Source organism: Pygocentrus nattereri, chromosome 10, assembly GCF_015220715.1.
Source record: "Pygocentrus nattereri isolate fPygNat1 chromosome 10, fPygNat1.pri, whole genome shotgun sequence".
NCBI classification, from domain to species: Eukaryota; Metazoa; Chordata; class Actinopteri; order Characiformes; family Serrasalmidae; genus Pygocentrus; species Pygocentrus nattereri.
This window is the reverse complement of record NC_051220.1, coordinates 16079056-16098450: the sequence shown is the minus strand read 5'-3', so window position 1 is coordinate 16098450 and position 19395 is coordinate 16079056. Positions and strand designations below refer to the sequence as shown.

Sequence of the window (19395 nt, the reverse complement as noted above, 5' to 3'; positions counted from 1 at the left end):
CCATGAATGTAAATGATTAGTTAACCAGGGTCAAACATCGCCCCCTTCCTGTAGATTCATGCCTATAAAAATTCTCTCATTATTATGCAAAATCTCTTTTGGGAGAAAAACATGACATCGTTGATTGTATGTGACGTAAGTTTTAGTGTTCTCCTTGCTCTAGAGCTCTGGTTACACTCCAGGACCAGGTTCGGGTTATTCACACAAAGACTACCAAAGTATGTCACACTGTTGAACTGTTTTTATGTCTTGGCCTCCACAAACCCGCGTTTGTCCTAACACTTAGCTAGCTCTACAGCCACACATTCTTTAAAACTGTTTTCTTTTATGTTTTGTTGTTTATTTCGTTTATTCATTGTTTCTGTTGGTTTTACCCAAACCGGCATCCTCTCTTTGTGGAGTTTGCATGTCCTCCCCGTGTCTGCGTTGGTTTCCCCCGGGTTCTCCGGTTTCCTCCCACAGTCCAAAGACTTGCAGTTAAGCCAATTGGACATGCTACATTGCCCCTAGGTGTGAGTGTTTTTGCCCAGGTAAATGGTTACAAGAATTGCCCGACTCCTTTAAATATTTAGGCGAAAATACTGGAGATGGCTTTGAGACTTTTACTATGTAACAGAAAGCAACTCAAGACCGGACGTTGCGCTTCACATGACCTCAGCTCCCCTCAGTCTGTGAATGTTTAGATTTGAATTTAACCAACCAAAAGTAGCGGAGGCGGGTTTTCAGAAGGAGAGGGTTTTTCGAAAATGCGCAGCAGCAGAACGACGCGGTGGCTTCGAGCTCTGAAGAAATACTTTTGTATTGTGTTGTAGAACATTTCAGGCGGAATGAGATCAGCTCGGTGTAGAATCTCTAACGATCCTCGCTCTCGTTCGGCGCTCCACCACACATCTGGCGACCGACTTCATTTTAGCGTTGCCTTCATCACTATCGAAAAACACACAACTTCCTCAGATGGGACGTCTTTACTCGGATGTTTAATCAGACAGCGCTTACAGATGCGCAACTTGCAACAGTAGTTACTCCGCAACAGTTAGTTCGACAACTAACGTAAAGATAATTAGTTATGTAGGTTATTATGAAGAGATTTTTAACCTAGCTAACTAGTTAGCTAAGATAGCAAGAACACAAGTGGTTGATTGTGGCGAGCAGATATTTTATTTTAGAAAGTTAGCTAACTAGCTAGCTGTATTTTAATGTTGTAAGCTAGCAAACTAAGTCTTACCGCGCAGCCTTTAACCAGGTAATGTTAACGGTCTTAAAATGAAGAAGACGACGATGAAGAAGTGTGCTGGAGAAGTGGAGGACGCTATCAGCGAACGTACGTTAGGTTAACTGTGTTTTTAGCATTCCAGCTAACGTTAGCCAGCTGGCTAAAAGTATCGCAAAGTCAAAAAATAAAAAAGACAAACTTAGCTAATTACATAATTTGTGTATATAGAACATTTCCTCAACGTTTTGCGTTTATTTCGAGCTCCAGTATCGAACACTTAAAAAACAGAATGTGGTTTATTTCTTGTGCTTTTGTAGTTTGTGTACTGTGTAAGCGACGTGACAACTGCCCAGACAAATATGGAGAGAAGATCACACTGAAGGAGCATCAAATCACTGTCCATTATTTCTGCTTGGTGAGGAGTTTATGTGCATTGGCTTTACTGAGTTAATAATGGTGCATACAATTAGCACAGCGAATTAATGTTATGTTTCTTTCGTGTTGCAGTTGATGTCCAGTGGAATATTCCAGAGGGGAGAAGATCATGAAGGCATTCATGGTTTTCTTGTGGACGACATCAGAAAGGAAATTCGCAGATCTGCTAGACTGGTAACACTTAGTCACAGATAACTAATTTGTGACCGGTCAGATCATTGTGTAAGTTTTTTGGATAAGAAACAACCTTTTCCCATCTTTTTTATGCAGCGCTGCATGGGCTGTAAAAAGACAGGTGCTTCAGTGGGATGCTCCATCAAAAGCTGCAGACAGATGGTCCACTTGCCTTGTGGAATTGAACGGGAGTTTATCTTCCAGTTCACTGACTTATTCCCGTAAGTGGATTAATGTTGGGGATACATGTAGACAGCTATGCAAACGTTCAAACTTGATTTCGTTCACTTCTTTGCATCATGAAATCTATGGGCTTTAGCTCGCTGCTCTTAAGCTTAGACTTCATGATTATCATCTCTGCCCCTCGCCCAACCTTGTAGCCTTGGGGAAACCAGTTCTGCTTTGGTAAATGTATAGAGGTGCTAAGTGATCTTCAATGGTTTTAAAGAAATGGTGTAAGTGCTGCTGATCACACTTCTGGTGCTGATAAACATGAAATGTGGGTAGTTGATAGAAACAGAAAGCCCACAATGTGACTTTTTCACATTACAAGGAAGCTTTGGGTGTTCCTAACAGTCTTAGGTTCTTGCAGCATAATTCCCATCATACACATGCAGTGCCTCATGAGAGTTTTGGTCGTCCTTGAAATTTACTAATATTGTATGGATTAGAAATGAATAATCTTGTTATTCTATGTACTTGGAGATATATAATATTGATGTTTTTAAATCCAAAAAAGTAGAGATGGTCATACACATTTATAAACTAGGAAAGGGAACAAAGTAGTATCCATATATTTGAATAGAAACCAGACTTAACCAGATTACAAATAGATTGCCTTCAAAAAATGAGCTTGCAAACAAAGCATAGACTTCTCAAAGAAGCCATGGGTAGAAAAGGAGGAGCTACGGAGCACATTGGCTGTGGAATAAATATCAATATCAAAAGCTTTGCATGAAATATACTTATTTGAAAAGTTGGTAAGAAAGAAGCCATTATTCCAAGACATATAAAGGCCATTTTGCCATAATGCATGAGAGTGATCCAGCTAAGATCTGGAACATTGTTTATGGTAAGAATTAACCAAGACCGAACTTTTTGTGCATGGTGGAGCCAAAATTTTATGACAATAGAATACAGGGAAATACTGCTGGATAGGCTTCAGTCTGCTAAGCTGAAGCTTTGAAGAAAGTTCACCTTTTAGCAATACAATGATCCCAGAAGCAAAAGGCCATAGTGATATTGGAGTGACTCAAAAACAAATTCTGTGGATCCCTTTTAAATATTTCTACATAATCAAATTGTCAAGCTGTAAATAGAGTAGTTTGATATGAAATGCTGTGTTGTAGAGAAACTTGCACACTTGGAACAGTTCATAGTGGTGGTGATGGGCACCAGGTGTTAAAAGTTCCCTCACATAAAGTACATGATGCGGTTATGAGTATGCAGCCTGATGCCTGGGACAGTAGTGTTGTGAGAATGTTTTAACCTTCAACTCCTGTTTTTAAAAGTGTTTTGCTTCAAAGCATAGAGGTAATATCAACATTACATACACAACCCTAGACACATGTAAGTTCACTGCTCATTGTGAATAGTAAATAAATAAAATAAAATAAAAAAGGCTGCGTTGTAGTATTTTAGCCATTGCAACATTGGTAAGTTCCTTTACATTTAACCATTTCACACCAGACCATTCTGAATGCCTTTATTTACCTAAAAATTGAATTATGCACATGTGGTAGAATGGTGGAATTTCCATTTAATATGTGAGGATTTGAGTACCTGTGTGACTAACATGATTAAGTATCTTATTTAGACCACCTTAACTGGTTTGAAGAACATTAGTAGTAGAACATGAGTTTACAATAAAATATTTGTTAGACAAATACAAAACAAATGTTTTCCAAAAAATGTTAAGAACTCTCAAGAGGGTTGAAAGCATTGTACTTTTATCCATATAATTTAGATCTAACATTAGTTGTTGTTGCAGATCTTTCTGCAGAAAGCACCGCCCCACTCAGACCTGCTCTACCAGCCCCACTCTGCCTCTCTGCTGCTCCATCTGCTTGGAGCCCATCGAGCCTGTTCTGTCCTACTCTGTGCTCAAGTGTCCTGCTTGTCATGGAAGCTGGTTTCATAGGAACTGTGTTCAGGTAACCCTAACAGAAACTTGAAATATGCTCACTTGTACAGTTATAGGTCACAGTCACCAACAGAAAGATTATAACTATAGAAAATGTTATTTTTGCTGCTCCTAATATTTTCTCCCATTAGTTTCAGGCACACAGTGCTGCAATGTTTTTCTTCAAATGTACCTTGTGCAACAATAAGGATCAGTTTCAGCAAGAAATGCTCAGAATGGGAATACATATACCAGAAAGGTATGTATTGTTTGTTTATAAGGTATGCAAGTCTGTTCATCTGAAAGTTTTTTCATGGAATTGAACTTCCTTTTTTTTTTTTCTTCTTTCTTTTTTTTTTTTTTTTTTTTTTGTTTTTTTTTTTTTTAAGAGATGCCTCGTGGGAACTGGAGGAAAATGCTTATGGGGATCTATTACAAGTGTACCAGCACTGTGATGCTGTGAAATGTTGCTGTGATAAGGGTCGCAGTTATAGTGCACAGTCAGGGTAAGAAAAAGAAAGGTTGCACTATGTTTAAACTCAATTTTGTGTCCCACATCAATACTGTGCTTGAACAAGGCATGTATTTCATTCATTTGGACTGTTTTGTAATTAAATTATATAACATGTACATGGGTTTCTTTGCAATGTTGAAACTGCGCACAAATTACACTGACATTTGTGCTCATATTCTCACAAATGCTTTTCAGTAAATGGATGAGACTAGGCCTAGTCATAAAATAAATAGCTGGGGTGAATTACATAAAGACAAGAACATAGAAATTGTCTTTGGTTCATTCAGAAGAGAATTAAATTCTTAACAAGACTTGTTATTCACTGATTTTTAAAATTGTGGTCTAATAGGGGTTATGAGATTGTTCGATGTAAGTTCTGTGGATCCCATGGAACCCATCGAAAATGTTCCTCCATCAAGCTTTATGAGACCAACTGGAGTTGCAGTGACTGCAAAGCTGCTGCTGAAGGAGCAGGTGAGCTCAGTCTGTGGGGAATTTTATCCCAGCCCATTTCTTACTTTAACTCACTTGAAGCGATGGTTTGGAATTCTGCATGTTCCCCCTGATAGATGATGGTTATTGCTTCTGCTTTTTTTTTTGTGGCATAATATTTGAAAATGTTTAGTTGTCTGTTTTGAAAAACGGGATTTAATTAAAAGTATCAACCTTTATCGTTCTATTGTAGCAGTGTCTCCATTACCAAATCATGTTAAATCACCGCTGGCAGAGAGGCAAGAGAAGAAAAGACTGTTCAAAAGATGTCTCTCCAACCTTCACTCTTCACTGATCTCTAAAAGGTACTTTTGCATAGTATTTGTGGTTTTTGAAATGAGATTTTGAATGGCCACATGCACAGCTGTATGTGCCCATTGGGTTTTACCCATTGGAGAATGTGGTGCATCTGGCATGTTGATTTAGAATCCGTAATATTTTGCCTATTAAAATTTTTTAAATTATGAAAATTGTGAAATTATCAGTGAGACCCCCCTGCCCCAAATAATATCTTGCTATTGAAAATAAATGAATGGAGATTTGTTTTTTCATGCCAGACGCTGTTTGGATGCAAGTCCCACAGAGATCTTAATGGATCTTGCCACTCAGATAACACCACAGCAAACCACAGCAGTGCTGCTGCAAAATGAAGAGGTGCTTGAGGCTGCCCTGCAGGCTCTGCGGCAGACCGACTTCAACCCTTGCCACACACTGTCTGTGAACTTGGTCAGAAGTAAATGGAGTGAAAAGGTGGCGAACCAGCGCCGGTTCCTCAGCCGCCTCCTGCAGAGCTTGCAGAACTCAAGCATTTTTGAAGGCCCCGATGGAACTAAAAACCTGGCTTTGAATTCACAAGGTAGTATTATATAACCTCATTGAATGTTGATCTTCAACAGATTAATTGATTATCCTGCTTAAATGTCTAAGTGAAAACTGTCCTGAAATGTTCTATGGTAGACATACATGATTAGAATTAGAATATACATCGATCAGGTATAACGTTATGACCACATCTTTGTTTCTACGCTTATTTTCTATTTTATCAGCTTCACTTACTATATAGGTGCACTTTAGTTATACAATTACAGACTGTAGTCCATCTGTTTCTCTGCATACTTTGTTAGCCCCCATTTACCCTGTTCTTCAGGGGTCAGGACCCTCATGGGCTCTCACAGAGGAGGTACTACTTGGGTGGTGGATCATTCTCACCACTGCAGTAACACTGACTACACACTGTAATTGTGGAACTACAAAGTGCACCTATATAGTAAGTGGAGCAGATAAAATGGACAAGGAGTGTAAAAACAAGGAGGTGGCCATTGTCATGCCTGATCACTATATACAAGCCACTTTGTTAGGAACACCTTTCTGAAGGCCTAGGGTGAGCTTTATACAGCTGTCAGTAAATTAATTTTAACACTGTTTAACTGATTTCTTGCACAACAAACAATTTTTCAGACAACCAAATGCAAACTTACTTTATTCACCATCTGTTAAATGTAGTTAATTCTTTCATTAACTCAACTTTAACTGAGTGTAGTAGTTGACCAGCCACTGTTGGCTTTTGTGTTTGCATAATCACAGTCAAGATGACTGATCAGCTGTGTCCCTTCCACTGCAACTTTTTCTTTTTTTTTCTTTTTTTAATTAATATATAAACAAATGCCATGGTGATGGAAGTTTGTCTTCTGCTTCAGTGTTGATGTTGCCATCTCCAAAAGCAGCTCAGACCTAAGCTGTGTGTGAAACAGCTTAGCTCATTCTTCTTCTGGCGCCACTGTGAGTGGCAGCCTTTCCAGTAGCTCTGTGTTTTGTGTACTGTTTTTGCACTTTTAAAACATTTTTTTTTTTTACTCTTTCTCTTTTTTGTTTGCGTATATTGCTTTTTAGTGACAGTTTTGTTCGTACGAAGCTAAATTTCCTTTGGGATCAATAAAGTGTCTGTCTGTCTAAACAAGTTGCAACTGCTTTAACTTTACACTGTAGAAGACATTCCTTTTTTTTTTTTTTTTTTTTTTTTTGGTAATGGCAATAGAGCACCTTGCTTGTAGCAGAGTGCAAACGATGACTAAGAATTTGGAGGTTAAACATAATACATAGTGAATAAGAGCTGAAAGGCTATGAATGACGGTGTATACTCTGCAGTGACTGTTATAACTGCACTGGCCTCTGAAAATTCCTGCAGAATTGATAATTATGCAGCTTCAGCTAGCTCTTGTTAGAAGTGGCAGGACATCATGTGGTGTGGTGTTTTCTTTTAGGTGGTGGTGTTGAAAGTAGACAGAAAAATTCTTCTGACTTGTGAATAAGCATTAACACAGTCCAGCCCCACCCTCAATCAGTATTGCTATAGGCCAGTTGTGCTGAAAAGCAATCGGCATCTGCCCCAAAAGCACTGATCTGTCCATCTCTAGCTTTAATGCTGTGTTGTACAACTTTTGCAATTAAAACAGCCTGAATGCTTAATGGCACAGATTGAACAAGGTGCTGGAAACATTCCATAATTCTGCACATTTGTCAGCTGCACATTCATTATTGTGAATATCTCGCTCTTCAACTTCCCAAAAGTGCCCCGTTTTATTAAGATTTGTTGAATGGGGAGGTCACTAAAGTATGCTAATCTTATTGTCATGTTCATGAAATCAATTTGAGATTGAGACTTGTGCATCATCATGCTGGAAGTAGCCAATAGAAGCTAGAAGGCACAGAACCCAACATCGTCTTCTGCTCTTGTAGCTCATCCACCTCAAGGTTCAGCATGTTGTGCGCTCAGAGATGCTTTTCTCCTCATGAATGTTAAATATAGTGATTAGTTGAGTTAATCAGCTCAAACTAGTCTGTCCATTTTCCTCTGACCCCTGTCATTAACAAGCCTTTTATGCCCAAAGAACTGCCACTGAATGCTTTTTCACATAAATCTGTGTAAACTCCAGTATTATTTTGGATTGGATAATTGCATAACTTAAGCGTAAAAGTGGCCAGTGTGTTTATTTGGAATTTATTTACTGTTTTGCTACTGGCCTAAGATTGGAGTGCAAATGTAGAAAATGTATTGAAATGTATTGTTTCTGAGAAAGTGTTTTGTTAAAATTGATGTTCCTGTGTGCAGCACTGAGGGATGATCTGTACTATGAAACTGGCAGTCTTCTGGCCCTCTCTCTCGTCCATGGAGGCCCTCCTGTGGCTTTTTTTTCTCCTGCCCTCTACCACACTTTGTTTCATTACCCACCTGATTACAAGCTCACTGTTGAAGACCTGGGAGATGTCATTTTAACAAACAAAGTCAAAATGGTGAATCATACTGTTTGTACTCATGTATAGTTTATAGAAGCCTTGTACTTCTGTAAATATTCATTCTAATATAGAGGTTTTGTTGTTGCTCTTAAAAAAAACTAGACTCCTCTGTTTCAGATAGCAGAATCACGTTCGTTGTCAGAATTGAAGAAAGCAGTGAGGGCCGCATCTGAGTATTTGCATGTAGCAGGCTGCTTGCGACGGATCGACAAACTGGCTGATAAAAGCATGCTCCTTGAGGACATTCTGAACTTTTATTTAATCATCAGAATGCAGTTGCCTCTTCAAAGGTTCGTTATTCTTACATTTAAGAATTCAGTATACTATACTATGTTAATAGTTAGTAGATAAAAATATTTACTGCAAACCAAGAGTTTATAATTTAAGCATGGACTGCTTTTTGTATTGGCCCTTTAGGTTTCGTGAGGGCCTCAGGACGTTGGGTGTTTTTGAGCGTGTCCAAGCATGTCCAGAGGGCTTTTACTCGGTTTTCTGTGACCCAGTGGAAAGGATGACTGCCGAGGCCATGTTTTCCCTTTTTACTCCTCAATTTTCTGCAGAAGGGGAAAAGAAGACAAAAGAGGATAAGACTTTAATTTTTTGGAAGCATTACTTAAACGAGTGTGAAGGTATTTGTCTACTTATTGATTTCTTTGTTTAAATGTTTTAATGTAATAGTGCCAGAGGAGTGGACAATATGGCAACAAAATGGCTGCGACAGCCTCCACTCTTTTGGAAAGGCGTTGCACAAGATTTTGTAATGTCTGTAGCAATTTGTGCCCATTCAGTGAAAAGAGCATTTATAAGGTCAGGAACTAATGTTGGACAGGAAGGCCTAGCTTTCCATCAACATTCCAATTTATCCTGAATGTGTTCAGTGGAGTGGAGTTCAGGGCTTTTTGCAGGCCACTAGTGTTTCATCAAACCATGTCTTTATGGACCCCGCTTTGTGCATAAGGGCACAGTCTTGTTGAAACGAGAGTTGGAAGCATATAATTCTCTAAAACTTATGCTCTAACATTGACATCATAACACTTCAAAGGAACTAACGAGCCCAGCCCAAACCCTGAAAACAGCCCCAGACTATTATCCGTTTTATACCAAACTTTACTGGTGGCACGCTTTACACCACTCCAGCAGGTACTTGGCATTGCACATAGTGACCTTAGGCTTAAAAAAATAAATGTAGTTTGTGAAGCTCATTTTTTGTGCTGATGTTGCTTTTAGAGACAGTTTGGAACTCTGAGATGAGACATGCAACAGAAAATAGGTGACTTATTATTTCTTTTATGTGCTTCAACGCTCTGCAGGCCCTGCTCTTTGACTTTGCCTGGTCTGCTGCTGTTCTGTGGCTAGGTTGTTGTTACTTCCCCAATAATAGCACTTACAGATGACCAGACAGATCAAACGGAGCAGAGATTTCGAAGTTAAACAGTGCCACATTTTAAGGCACTAAAGTTATCTAAAATGTTGCCAATGTTTGTGCATGGAGATCACAAGGCCATGTGCCTAATTTTATACTTGTTAGTAATGGATGTAGTAAAAGTATTTTTCTCAGTTGGAACAGATGAAAAAAGTACCAGTAATGCTACACTTGCTATAATGAGTGTAAATACCCCCATTCTGTGCAATATTTACATCCTGCACCACACTCACTCAAGCTAAGCAGGACTAATTATGCTCTCTGAAGCATGCAGGTTGTCAAAAGTACTGAAGACTTCCACAATATGCTCAGAAAATACTATTGTATTGTGACAATTTATCATAACAATAAAAAATAATTGTTCGGCCCTGCATTCAGGTCATCAGTTCCAGTATTTGACATTAAGCAGAAGTTCATAAGCACAGTTCATAAGAGGACTGAGAAGTTGAGTTTGATGTGTTTGGTCAAAAAAAAAAAATCACTAAACTGCACGGTTTCCAAGCCATCCAGGTCTGGAGTTGGTGACGTTTGCTTAACACTATTACAAACTTTTAGTTTGAAAAGTTTTCTTGATTTTATTGCTACATTTTTTTTTTTTTCTATCAGGATTTTAAATTGTCTTCATTTTCTTCTTTTGTTCCAGACGGACAGTGTGCAGCATCGCTAGAGGATATTCTCATGTTTGCCACTGCCGCTGATGTGATCCCTGCCATTGGCTTCAACCCTGCACCTTTGTTATCGTTCTTTACCCCACTAGACTCCTCTTGTGCCTTTCCTCAAAGCCACCCTGAAGCTAACCACCTCATTCTGCCTGTGCTCCCTTCCTACGAGCTTTTCAAAAAGCACTTGGAATACGCTGTAGGTCAGCTATCAGTGATGCAGGCCATTTGAACCCTGGGAAGTTCCCAGAATTTATGGGAATGCTGTAATGGTGCTAATGATCTATATGTCTGTTGAAATCTTAATCTGTGGCACACATTTGTGTTAAGACTGTCCAGAGGATATGTTTGTCCTATAAAACCCTGTGGTGGGAAAAATACTGAAAAACTTTATTTGCAAGTGCTTCTAAAAAGTGTTAGAAAATGAGTAACAGGAGTACTCAACAAAGGCAGCTTTTGTATTACTATTCCTGGACATTATGGTAATGTTCTGCTTTGCAATTTCTCCTTAATATGCAAAAAAAAAAGTAACTGGGTTATTGTTGCTGGTAGATTGCTGATGTTTGGATGTAGTATCGCTCTATTCACAACAAACTGCTGAGTTTGCAATAGAAAGTCATATTGCAGAAGTTTTCTTCAGATAAACTAAAGGTTTCATTGATTACCCCCACCCCACCCCTGATAGCTATGTTGTTGGGTTTTTTGGGTTGTTTTTTTCCCCCCATACTTGAAACATGGGCGAAGTTACCAAAGGTTGCTATTGATTATAGCTGTTATAGCTACAGAAAGAAAGAAAAGCATTTTATAAAATTATAAAATAGCTATGGAGATGTTATGCTTCTTTTGTAACAGTAAAACTTAGCTTGCTTCTGGACTAAATGCATGTCATGGAGCAAAAGTAGAAACTTGAGATTTGTGATGTATATACATATGTATATGTGTCAGTATAGTATACCTTTTATTAGCCTTTTTTAACTTTTTTTGTATAAAGTGTACATATTCTTTCTCATTTACAAGAATATTTACAGCTGTAGACAGAAAATGACAATTTGTCTTTATATTGTCTCCAGTTTCTGATTTTAAGCTTCTCCACAGGTTCACAATAGGGTCACTTTTGAAAAAAGGTGAATGCCTTCTGTGACTGTAATACATCTTTTCAAATAAAAGCATTAAGTAGCACCTCAGTGAAGATCTTTTGCCGCAGGTCTTTATTGAGCACCGAATTAATAGACCACTCCACAGAAAAAAACAGATGAGCCAGGTGTGTTTCACAAAAATAGGATGTGGCACAGCTGGTACTGAGTGTCGACCAGTCAGAGTTCCATTCTTATTTTTTGTAAATAGTTAAAATAGGCTCCTTTTTTTCTTGTAACATAAAACATGACTGTAATTCCTTGGATGGCTTTCATGTAACACAGTTGAGTGGTTCCTCTGGTCAAACACACCCACTAAATCTGGCAGTTAAGATGAGTGATCAGGTGTGGTTGAGCAGAGAAAATACCAAATTGTGCTGGACACCAGCCCTCCAGGACCAGAGTTGTGTACCCCTGCTATAGAGGTTCTCGGCTCAAACATACACTATATTGCCAAAAGTATTCACTCATCCATCCAAATAATTGAATTCAGGTGTTCCAGTCCCTTCCATGGCCACAGGTGTACAAAACCAAGCACCAGGCATGCAGACTGTTTCTACAAACATTAGTGAAAGAATGGGTCGCTCTTAGGAGCTCAGTGAATTCCAGCGTAATGACATGATAGGATGCCACCTGTACCCTGTCCAGTTGTGAAATTTCCTTGTTACTAAATATTCCACAGTCAACTGTGTGTGGTATTATAACAAAGTAGAAGCGATTGGGAACTGTATGCTGAGGCGCATAGTGTGCAGGTCACCAACTTTCTGTAGAGTCAGTTGCTACAGACCTCCAAGCTTCATGTGGCTGTCAGATTAGCGTAGAGAGCCTCAAGGAATGGGTTTCCACGGCCGAGCAGCTGCATCCAAGCCTTACATCGCAAAGCGTCGAATGCAGTGATGTAAAGCACCGGGGTTGTTTTTCAGGAGTTGGGCTCGGCCCCTTAGTTCCAGCGAAAGGAACTCAGTGCTTCAGCAGACCAACAGATTTTGGACAATTTCATGCTCCCAACTTTGTGGGAACAGTTTGGGGATGGCCCCTTCCTGTTCCAACATGACTGCGCACTAGTGCACAAAGCAAGGTCCATAAAGACATGGATGAGAAAGTTTGTTGTGGAAGAACTTCACTGGCCTGCACAGAGTACTGACCTCAAATCGACAGAACACCTTTGGGATGAATTAGAGTGGAGACTGCAAGTCAGGCCTTCTCGCCCAGCGTCAGTACCCTATGGGAGTTTAAAGACAAATCTAGCAGGAACCCTTACAGTGCGTCAGCTTTTTTTTCCCTAATTTTTTGTATTTGAAATGATTCATAGCTTTTATATTGTCATGTTTGAAAGCATGAAATGGAACAGATTGAAAATGTTAACTATGTATGGTGTTTATTTATTAAAGTCTTCCATTGTTTTGTAATTGGAATTCTTTGAATATGGGTATCTGAATGTCAATATTGATATAGTGTAGTCTTTAGTGTGAAAATTGCCAATGTTCGCTGTTTTACAGAAACCTCAACATCGAGAAATGATTAAAACAAAGGAAAATAACTATTTTTACTGTAATCATCACCAAAAACCTGATGGATCATATGCTAACAATTCCCACCAAAACCTAAAAGTCAATGAACTTAAATGGTTTAGCTTTATTATGGTTTTTAATGAAATTTAATTATTTTACCTTTTGCCAGCCTGTCAAGAGAGTGACCTAAAAAGATATTCCCTCAGTTCATGTTTCATGGCAGTGGACAGTGCTGTCTGACACACTGGTCCAAAATCTTTCAGGTGTTCAAATGGGTTAAATTATGATGACTATAAAGGCAACATCATATGATTTACATAATTTACTTACTCATCAAACTTTGATACTGTCATCATGGAAGAGATCACTCCCATCAGGATAGGAATGGCTCATCATAAAGGTGATCAGTCATAGATGCAATAACAGCAACCACGCCCCCTCACTGTAAGTCAGGCATTGAGACCTGTACACTGCACATACACTCACTGTATTCCACATCTTTGTAGACCACTGCCTGTTGATTTTGCGCCATTGATTTCTCAAATGTATGGTGGACATGGAGCGGGGGGTGACATGGGTTTTCTATAACGGGTTAAAAAGAAACCTGTCTGCAAAAACGGGCTGAATTAACTTGATAAAATTATCCCAAGAAAATTACATCGAGATGATCACTCTAAGATATTTTTTAGCATACTTAATTTGATAAATAAATCTCAGATTATTTCACAGGCAGAATGTTTTTAAATAAATGCAGGACAGCCCAGGTCTTTTTCCCTCGTGTCCTTTCGAGGGTTTCATACAAATATGCATTCGTCTAGTAATGAGGGGTTTATACACACTATATTGCCAGAAGTATTCGCTCGTCTGCCCTCACACACACATGAACTCGAATGACATCCCATTCTTAATCCTCTTCTTCTTCTTTCAGCTGCTCCCTTTAAGGGTCGCCACAGCGGATCATCTGCCTCCATCTTGCCCTATCCACTGCCTCCTCTACTTTTACACCAACCATCTCCATGTCTACCTTCACTACATCCATAAACCCTCTCTGAGGTCTACCTCTTCTCCTTCTACCCGGCAGCTCCATCTCCAACATTCTTTGACCTATATATCCACTATTCCTCCTCAACACATGTCCAAACCATCTCAAGCTGGCCTCTCTGGCTTTGTCTCCAAACTGCTCCACCTTCACTGTCCCTCTGATCTGCTCATTTCTAATCTTGTCCATCCTTGTCACTCCCAACGAAAATCTCAGCATCTTCATCTCTGCCACCTCCAGCTCAGCTTCCTGTCTTTTAGACAGAGCCACAGTCTCCAAACCATACATCATAGCAGGATGCACTACTGTCTTGTAAACCTTCCCTTTCACTTTTGCTGCTATCCTTCTATCACACATCAGCCCTGACACCCGTCTCCACCCACTCCATCCTGTCTGCACCCTCTTTTTCACCTCTTTTCTGCACTGTCCATTGCTCTGGATGGTTGACCCAAGATATTTGAAGTCATCCACCTTTACGAACTCTACTCCTTGCATCTTTACATTTCCACCTGCCTCCCTCTCATTCACACATATGTATTCCGTCTTGTCTCTACTGACCTTCATTCCTCTCCTCTCCAGTGCAAACCTCCACCTCTCCAGATTCTCTTCCGCCTCATCTGCAAACATCATGGTCCATGGAGCCTCCTGCCTGACCTCATCTGTCAACCTTTCCATCACCATTGCAAACAAGAAGGGGCTCAAAGCTGATCCCTGATGTAACCCTACCTTCACCTTAAAACCATTTGTCACTCCAACTGCACACCTCACCACTGTCTCACTATCCTCATACATGTCCTGCACCACCCTAACATACTTTTAGGCTACACCTGACTTCCTCATACAGTACCACAGTTCCTCTCTTGGCACCCTATCATATGCCTTCTCTAGATCCACAAAGACACAATGTAGCTCCTTCTGACCTTCTCTGTACTTCTCTACCAACACTCTCAATGCAAAAATTGCATCTGTGGTACTCTTTCTGGGCATGAAACCAAACTGCTGCTCACTGATCTGAACCTCTCACCTTAGCCTTGCTTCAACAACTCTTTCCCATACCTTCATGGTGTGGCTCATCAACTTTATACCTCTGTAGTTACTGCAGCTCTGCACATCACCCTTGTTCTTAAAAATGGGGACCAGTACACTGCTTCTCCACTCATCAGGCATCCTCTCACTCTCCAGGATTTTGTTAAACAACCTGGTTAAAAAGTCTCTCCTAAACATCTCCATACCTCCACAGGTATGTCATCTGGACCAACTGCCTTTCCATTCTTCATCCTTTTTAAAGCTGCCCTCACTTCCACCTTACTAATTCTCTGCACTTCCTGATCCACTATCTCTCCCCCCGTTGTCCTCCTCTCTCTCTCGTTTTCCACATTCATTAGTTCTTCAAAGTACTCCTTCCATCTACTCAACACTCTCTGTTCACTCACTAGTACATTTCCCTCTCTATCCTTTATCAGCCGAACCTGCTGTACATCCTTTCCAGCTCTATCTCTCTGTTTAGCCAAACGATACAAGTCCTTTACTCCTTCTTTACTGTCCAGCCTCTCATACAGCTCATCATAGGCCTGAGCCTTTGCCTTTGCCACCATTCTTTTCGCTATGCGACTAGCCTCACAGTACTCCTGCCTATTTCCTTCATCTCTCTGGTTACACCCAACACATTCTTGCCAGTTTCTCTCACCACTTTAGCTGTAGTTTCCCAGTCCTCAGGTAGCTCCTCACTGCCCCCAAGGGCCTGTTGCAATTTTTCCCTGAACTGCCTGCAACCATCCTCCTCCTTCAGCTTCCAACATCTAATCTTTGGCTCTGTCTTCACTCTCTTCCTCTTCTTTGTTTCTAATCTCATTCTACAGACAACGACTCTATGCTGCCTTGCTACACTTTCCCCTGGCACCACTTTACAATCTCCAATCTCCTTTAGGTGGCATCTCCTGCTAAGGATATAATCCACCTGTGTGCACCTCCCTCCACTCTTGTATGTCACCCTGTGTTCTTCCCACTTCTGAAAATACGTGTTCACCACAGCCATTTCCATTCTCTTTGCAAAATCTACAACCATCTGACCTTCCGCATTTCTGTCTTTCACACCATACATACCCAACACCTCTTCATCCCCTCTCTTCCCTTCACCAACATGTCCATTGAAGTCTGCACCAATCACTAATCTCTCCTCTCAAGGGACACCATCTACCACTTCATCCATCTTACTCCAAAATTCCTTTCTCCTCTAACTGACAACCAACCTGTGGTGCATATGAACTGACCACATTCAAAATCACACCATCAACCTCCAACTTCAGGCTCATGATCCTGTCTAACACTCTCTTTACATCCAGAACACTTTTCACAAGCTGTTCCTTTAGGATTATCCCTACTCTATTTCTCTTCCTCTATACACCATGATAGAACAGTTTGAATCCACCTCCAATGTTCCTGGCCTTGCTTCCTTTCCATCTGGTCTCCTGGACACACAGAATATCTACCTTCTCTCAATCATGTCTGCAAGCTCTCTTTACCAGTCATTGTCCCTATGTTCAGAGTCCCTACTCTAACCTCTACACTCCTGCCTTTCCTTCTCTCTCACTGCCTTCTAACCCGCCTTCCTTCTCTCCTCTTTGATGGTCTTCGACCTACAGTCGTCCAATTTCCACCGGCACCCTGCTGGTCAACAGCACCGGAGGCGGTCGTTGTTAACCCGGGCCTCAACCGATCTGGTATGGCAATCATATTTGTGATCCGCATTATAGTTTTGGCACAAGTTTTACGCTGGATGCCCTTCCTGACGCAACCCTCACCATTTATCCGGGCTTGGGACCGGCACCAGAAGTACACAAAGTACACCCCTAATGGCTGGTTTCACATCCCATTCTTAATCCATAGGGTTTAATATGATGTTGGCCCTCCCTTTGCAGCTACAACAGCCCCAGCTCTTCTGGTAAGGCTTTCCACAAGGTTTAGGAGTATGTTTATGGGAATTTTTGACCATTCTTCCAGAAGCGCGTTTGTGAGGTCAGACACTGATGTTGGATGAGAAGGCCTGGCTCGCAGTCTCCCCTCTAATTCATCCCCAAGGTGTTCTATCACCTGTGATTTTACGTGGCTTACCCCTTCGTGGCTGAGTTGCTGTCGTTCCCAATCGCTTCCACTTTGTTATAATACCACTGACAGTTGACTGTGGAATATTTAGTAGCGAGATAATGTCACGACTGGACTTGTACAGGTGGCATCCTGTCATGTTACCACGCTGGAATTCCCTGAGCTCCTGAGAGCGACACATTCTTTCACTAATGTGTGTAGAAGCAGTCTGCAGGCCTAGGTGCTTGGTTTTAAACACCTGCGGCCATGGAAGTGACTGGAACACCGGAATTCAATGATTTGGGTGGGTGAGTGAATACTTTTGGCAGTAATATTAACACTACTGTAATATCGCTCTGTATGTAGTTGTGGATGGACTGTTCCTGTTGTCACCGCCTGATTCCTACACTGATATTCTCAGTCGGCTGATGAACAGCTGCTCTTCTGTTTTTCCCCCTTACATATCGAACTAACGCAAGAACAATAGGGTCACTGAATGTGCGGTTTCGACCACAGGTTCCTCCGCTTCCTATCATCTGAGGTTTGGGCAGAGCTGGCGCGGATTCTTCTCTTATTTCAGTGTCCGCCGTTAGATGGCGCTCTGCTGCTTCCCTGCGCTGCCACGTCACCCACCGACTCATCACTGCATAAATAGTAAAGATGGCGGCGTCCATCCGGGAAAAACAGACAGGTCTGTTATTAACTACTTTTTTAGATTAACCAGCTGTGTAATTTCTTCGAATGTGTTTAAAGGCACCCGTTTATATCGGTGTGAAACCCGCCGATAATGAACTGTGAATTTACACACGGAGCTAAACAGCTAGCATTATGGTAACTATCTGCCCGGCCGAGTTGATTAGCCCGACAGCGTTTACTCACCTACTTTGTCATGAAAACATTCACTGAATTTACGAATAGACTGAAAATTTATTAAAACTTGATTATTGAGTATTTCAAAAGCAAACTGTGGTCTGTCGTACGCAGAGAGCTAACTACTGTGCTGAATTCCTTGTAGTTCAGTTAGCTAGCGTTACAGTCTACTGAGCCAGCTGTATTCGAGACAGGAAAAAGGACTCGTCGTTTCTCTTCACAGTTATCAAGCTAAAGTTAAAGCTGCTATCAAAAAGAAAATAGGTTGTAGATCCTAAAGCCTTGTCAATTTCCTGTCGGAACGATTCTCCACAAACATACACTAAAGGGGAAGTCTAGAACCCTCACTGTCTAAACTAGGAACCCTACATTTAAAGAATCTATTTTACCTCAAAAAGCTGACAAAAAAACTGACAATTAGGCAGAAGAACAAATCTCGGGTTAATGTAAAACAGCTCTAGTGTTACAAGGTCCCGCTATGCTATTACGCTCTTACCCCCTGGTTTATTTAGCTAATGTTTGTACAGCTTTTAACGATGTTATTGTATTGAGCACTTTCAGAGCTCATGATAGAAGTCGCACTGAGTGCTGCCTGTGTAAAAATCCAGAGGACACCAAATGCATGATGCCATTAGGACTGCCAAATAAAGAATATGAGTCCAGAAATGAATGACTGCTGAGCCATTTTGTTAAGAGCCATCAGGAAAGTTTTATCCACAAAATGTATAACCACCAATGCTTATTGCAATTAAAATGGTAGAGGACACTCACAGTCATTTATTGCTTCATACATGCAATGTTTTTTTTTTTCTTAAAGCCATTAGTATTGTAAATGACAAAAGATTATACAAGTAAGGTGATATAAATTTTTTAAATATTGGCACATGACTACTTTGCACTCATTCACACAACCATGCAGCTTGATGTTGGTATACTCATAATCACACATACTTGCCAAGATAACTGAGCCAAGTTGTTTTTTTGCTGTCTTCTTACATCTGTCATAAATTCATGTTTCCAGCTGAAAAGTATAAAATTCCTAATCTGTCTATGTGCAGCTTATGCATTGATGTCTTTCTGAATTTTTCATTAATGACTAATGGATCATTTATTTTTCCTCAGCTGCATTGAAGCGAATGCTGAACTTCAATGCTCCTCCATTGAAAAACACAGCAGCTGAGCCAGTATGGAAGGTAGTGGCTCTTCCTTGTCCACAATGTTAGGAACTGTTGAATATCTCTTGTCTTTATAAGTAGCATATAGCTCACCATTTTGGTTTCTTGTCTAATTAGGTCCTTATTTACGACCGCTTTGGCCAAGATATCATCTCTCCCCTTCTATCTGTGAAAGAGTTAAGAGACATGGGGATCACTCTTCACCTGTAAGAAGCGGAAGTACATCTAGTATTTCAGTTTTTTTTTTGTAATTTCTATAT

The 19395-nt window shown here is 40.5% G+C and overlaps 2 protein-coding genes across 5 annotated transcripts in view; both read left to right on the top strand.

Annotated features, from left to right (window-relative positions):
• The first annotated feature begins 741 nt into the window (after nt 1-741).
• Nucleotides 742-11510, top strand: g2e3 (G2/M-phase specific E3 ubiquitin protein ligase). Of its 3 annotated transcripts, none has more exons than XM_017703231.2 (15): nt 742-1321; nt 1531-1628; nt 1721-1822; nt 1919-2043; nt 3813-3975; nt 4097-4203; nt 4334-4450; nt 4808-4932; nt 5144-5255; nt 5508-5806; nt 8060-8241; nt 8362-8534; nt 8662-8873; nt 9472-9514; nt 10311-10493. In XM_017703231.2, the coding sequence occupies exons 1-15, from the start codon at nt 1264-1266 to the stop codon at nt 10363-10365; spliced, it is 1971 nt and encodes a 656-aa protein (XP_017558720.1). In that variant the 5' UTR covers nt 742-1263; the 3' UTR covers nt 10366-10493. The 3 variants fall into 3 exon arrangements, with proteins under 3 accessions (XP_017558720.1, XP_017558721.1, XP_017558719.1); XM_017703232.2 differs by lacking the exon at nt 9472-9514 and adding an exon at nt 9555-9600 and having other exon boundaries at nt 10311-10397; XM_017703230.2 differs by lacking the exon at nt 9472-9514 and having other exon boundaries at nt 10311-11510.
• Nucleotides 11511-17707: 6197 nt separating this feature from the next.
• The window catches only part of scfd1 (sec1 family domain containing 1), a 28915-nt gene continuing 27227 nt past the window's right edge, over nt 17708-19395 (top strand). The window contains exons 1-3 of one of the 2 annotated variants that reach the window (XM_017703318.1): nt 17708-17781; nt 19083-19153; nt 19253-19341. In XM_017703318.1, the coding sequence (XP_017558807.1) occupies nt 17751-17781; nt 19083-19153; nt 19253-19341 (191 nt within the window). In that variant the 5' untranslated portion in view covers nt 17708-17750. Of the gene's footprint in view, nt 17782-17898; nt 17922-19082; nt 19154-19252; nt 19342-19395 lie in introns of those variants that run through there. The other variant, XM_037541701.1, reaches the window with a different exon arrangement.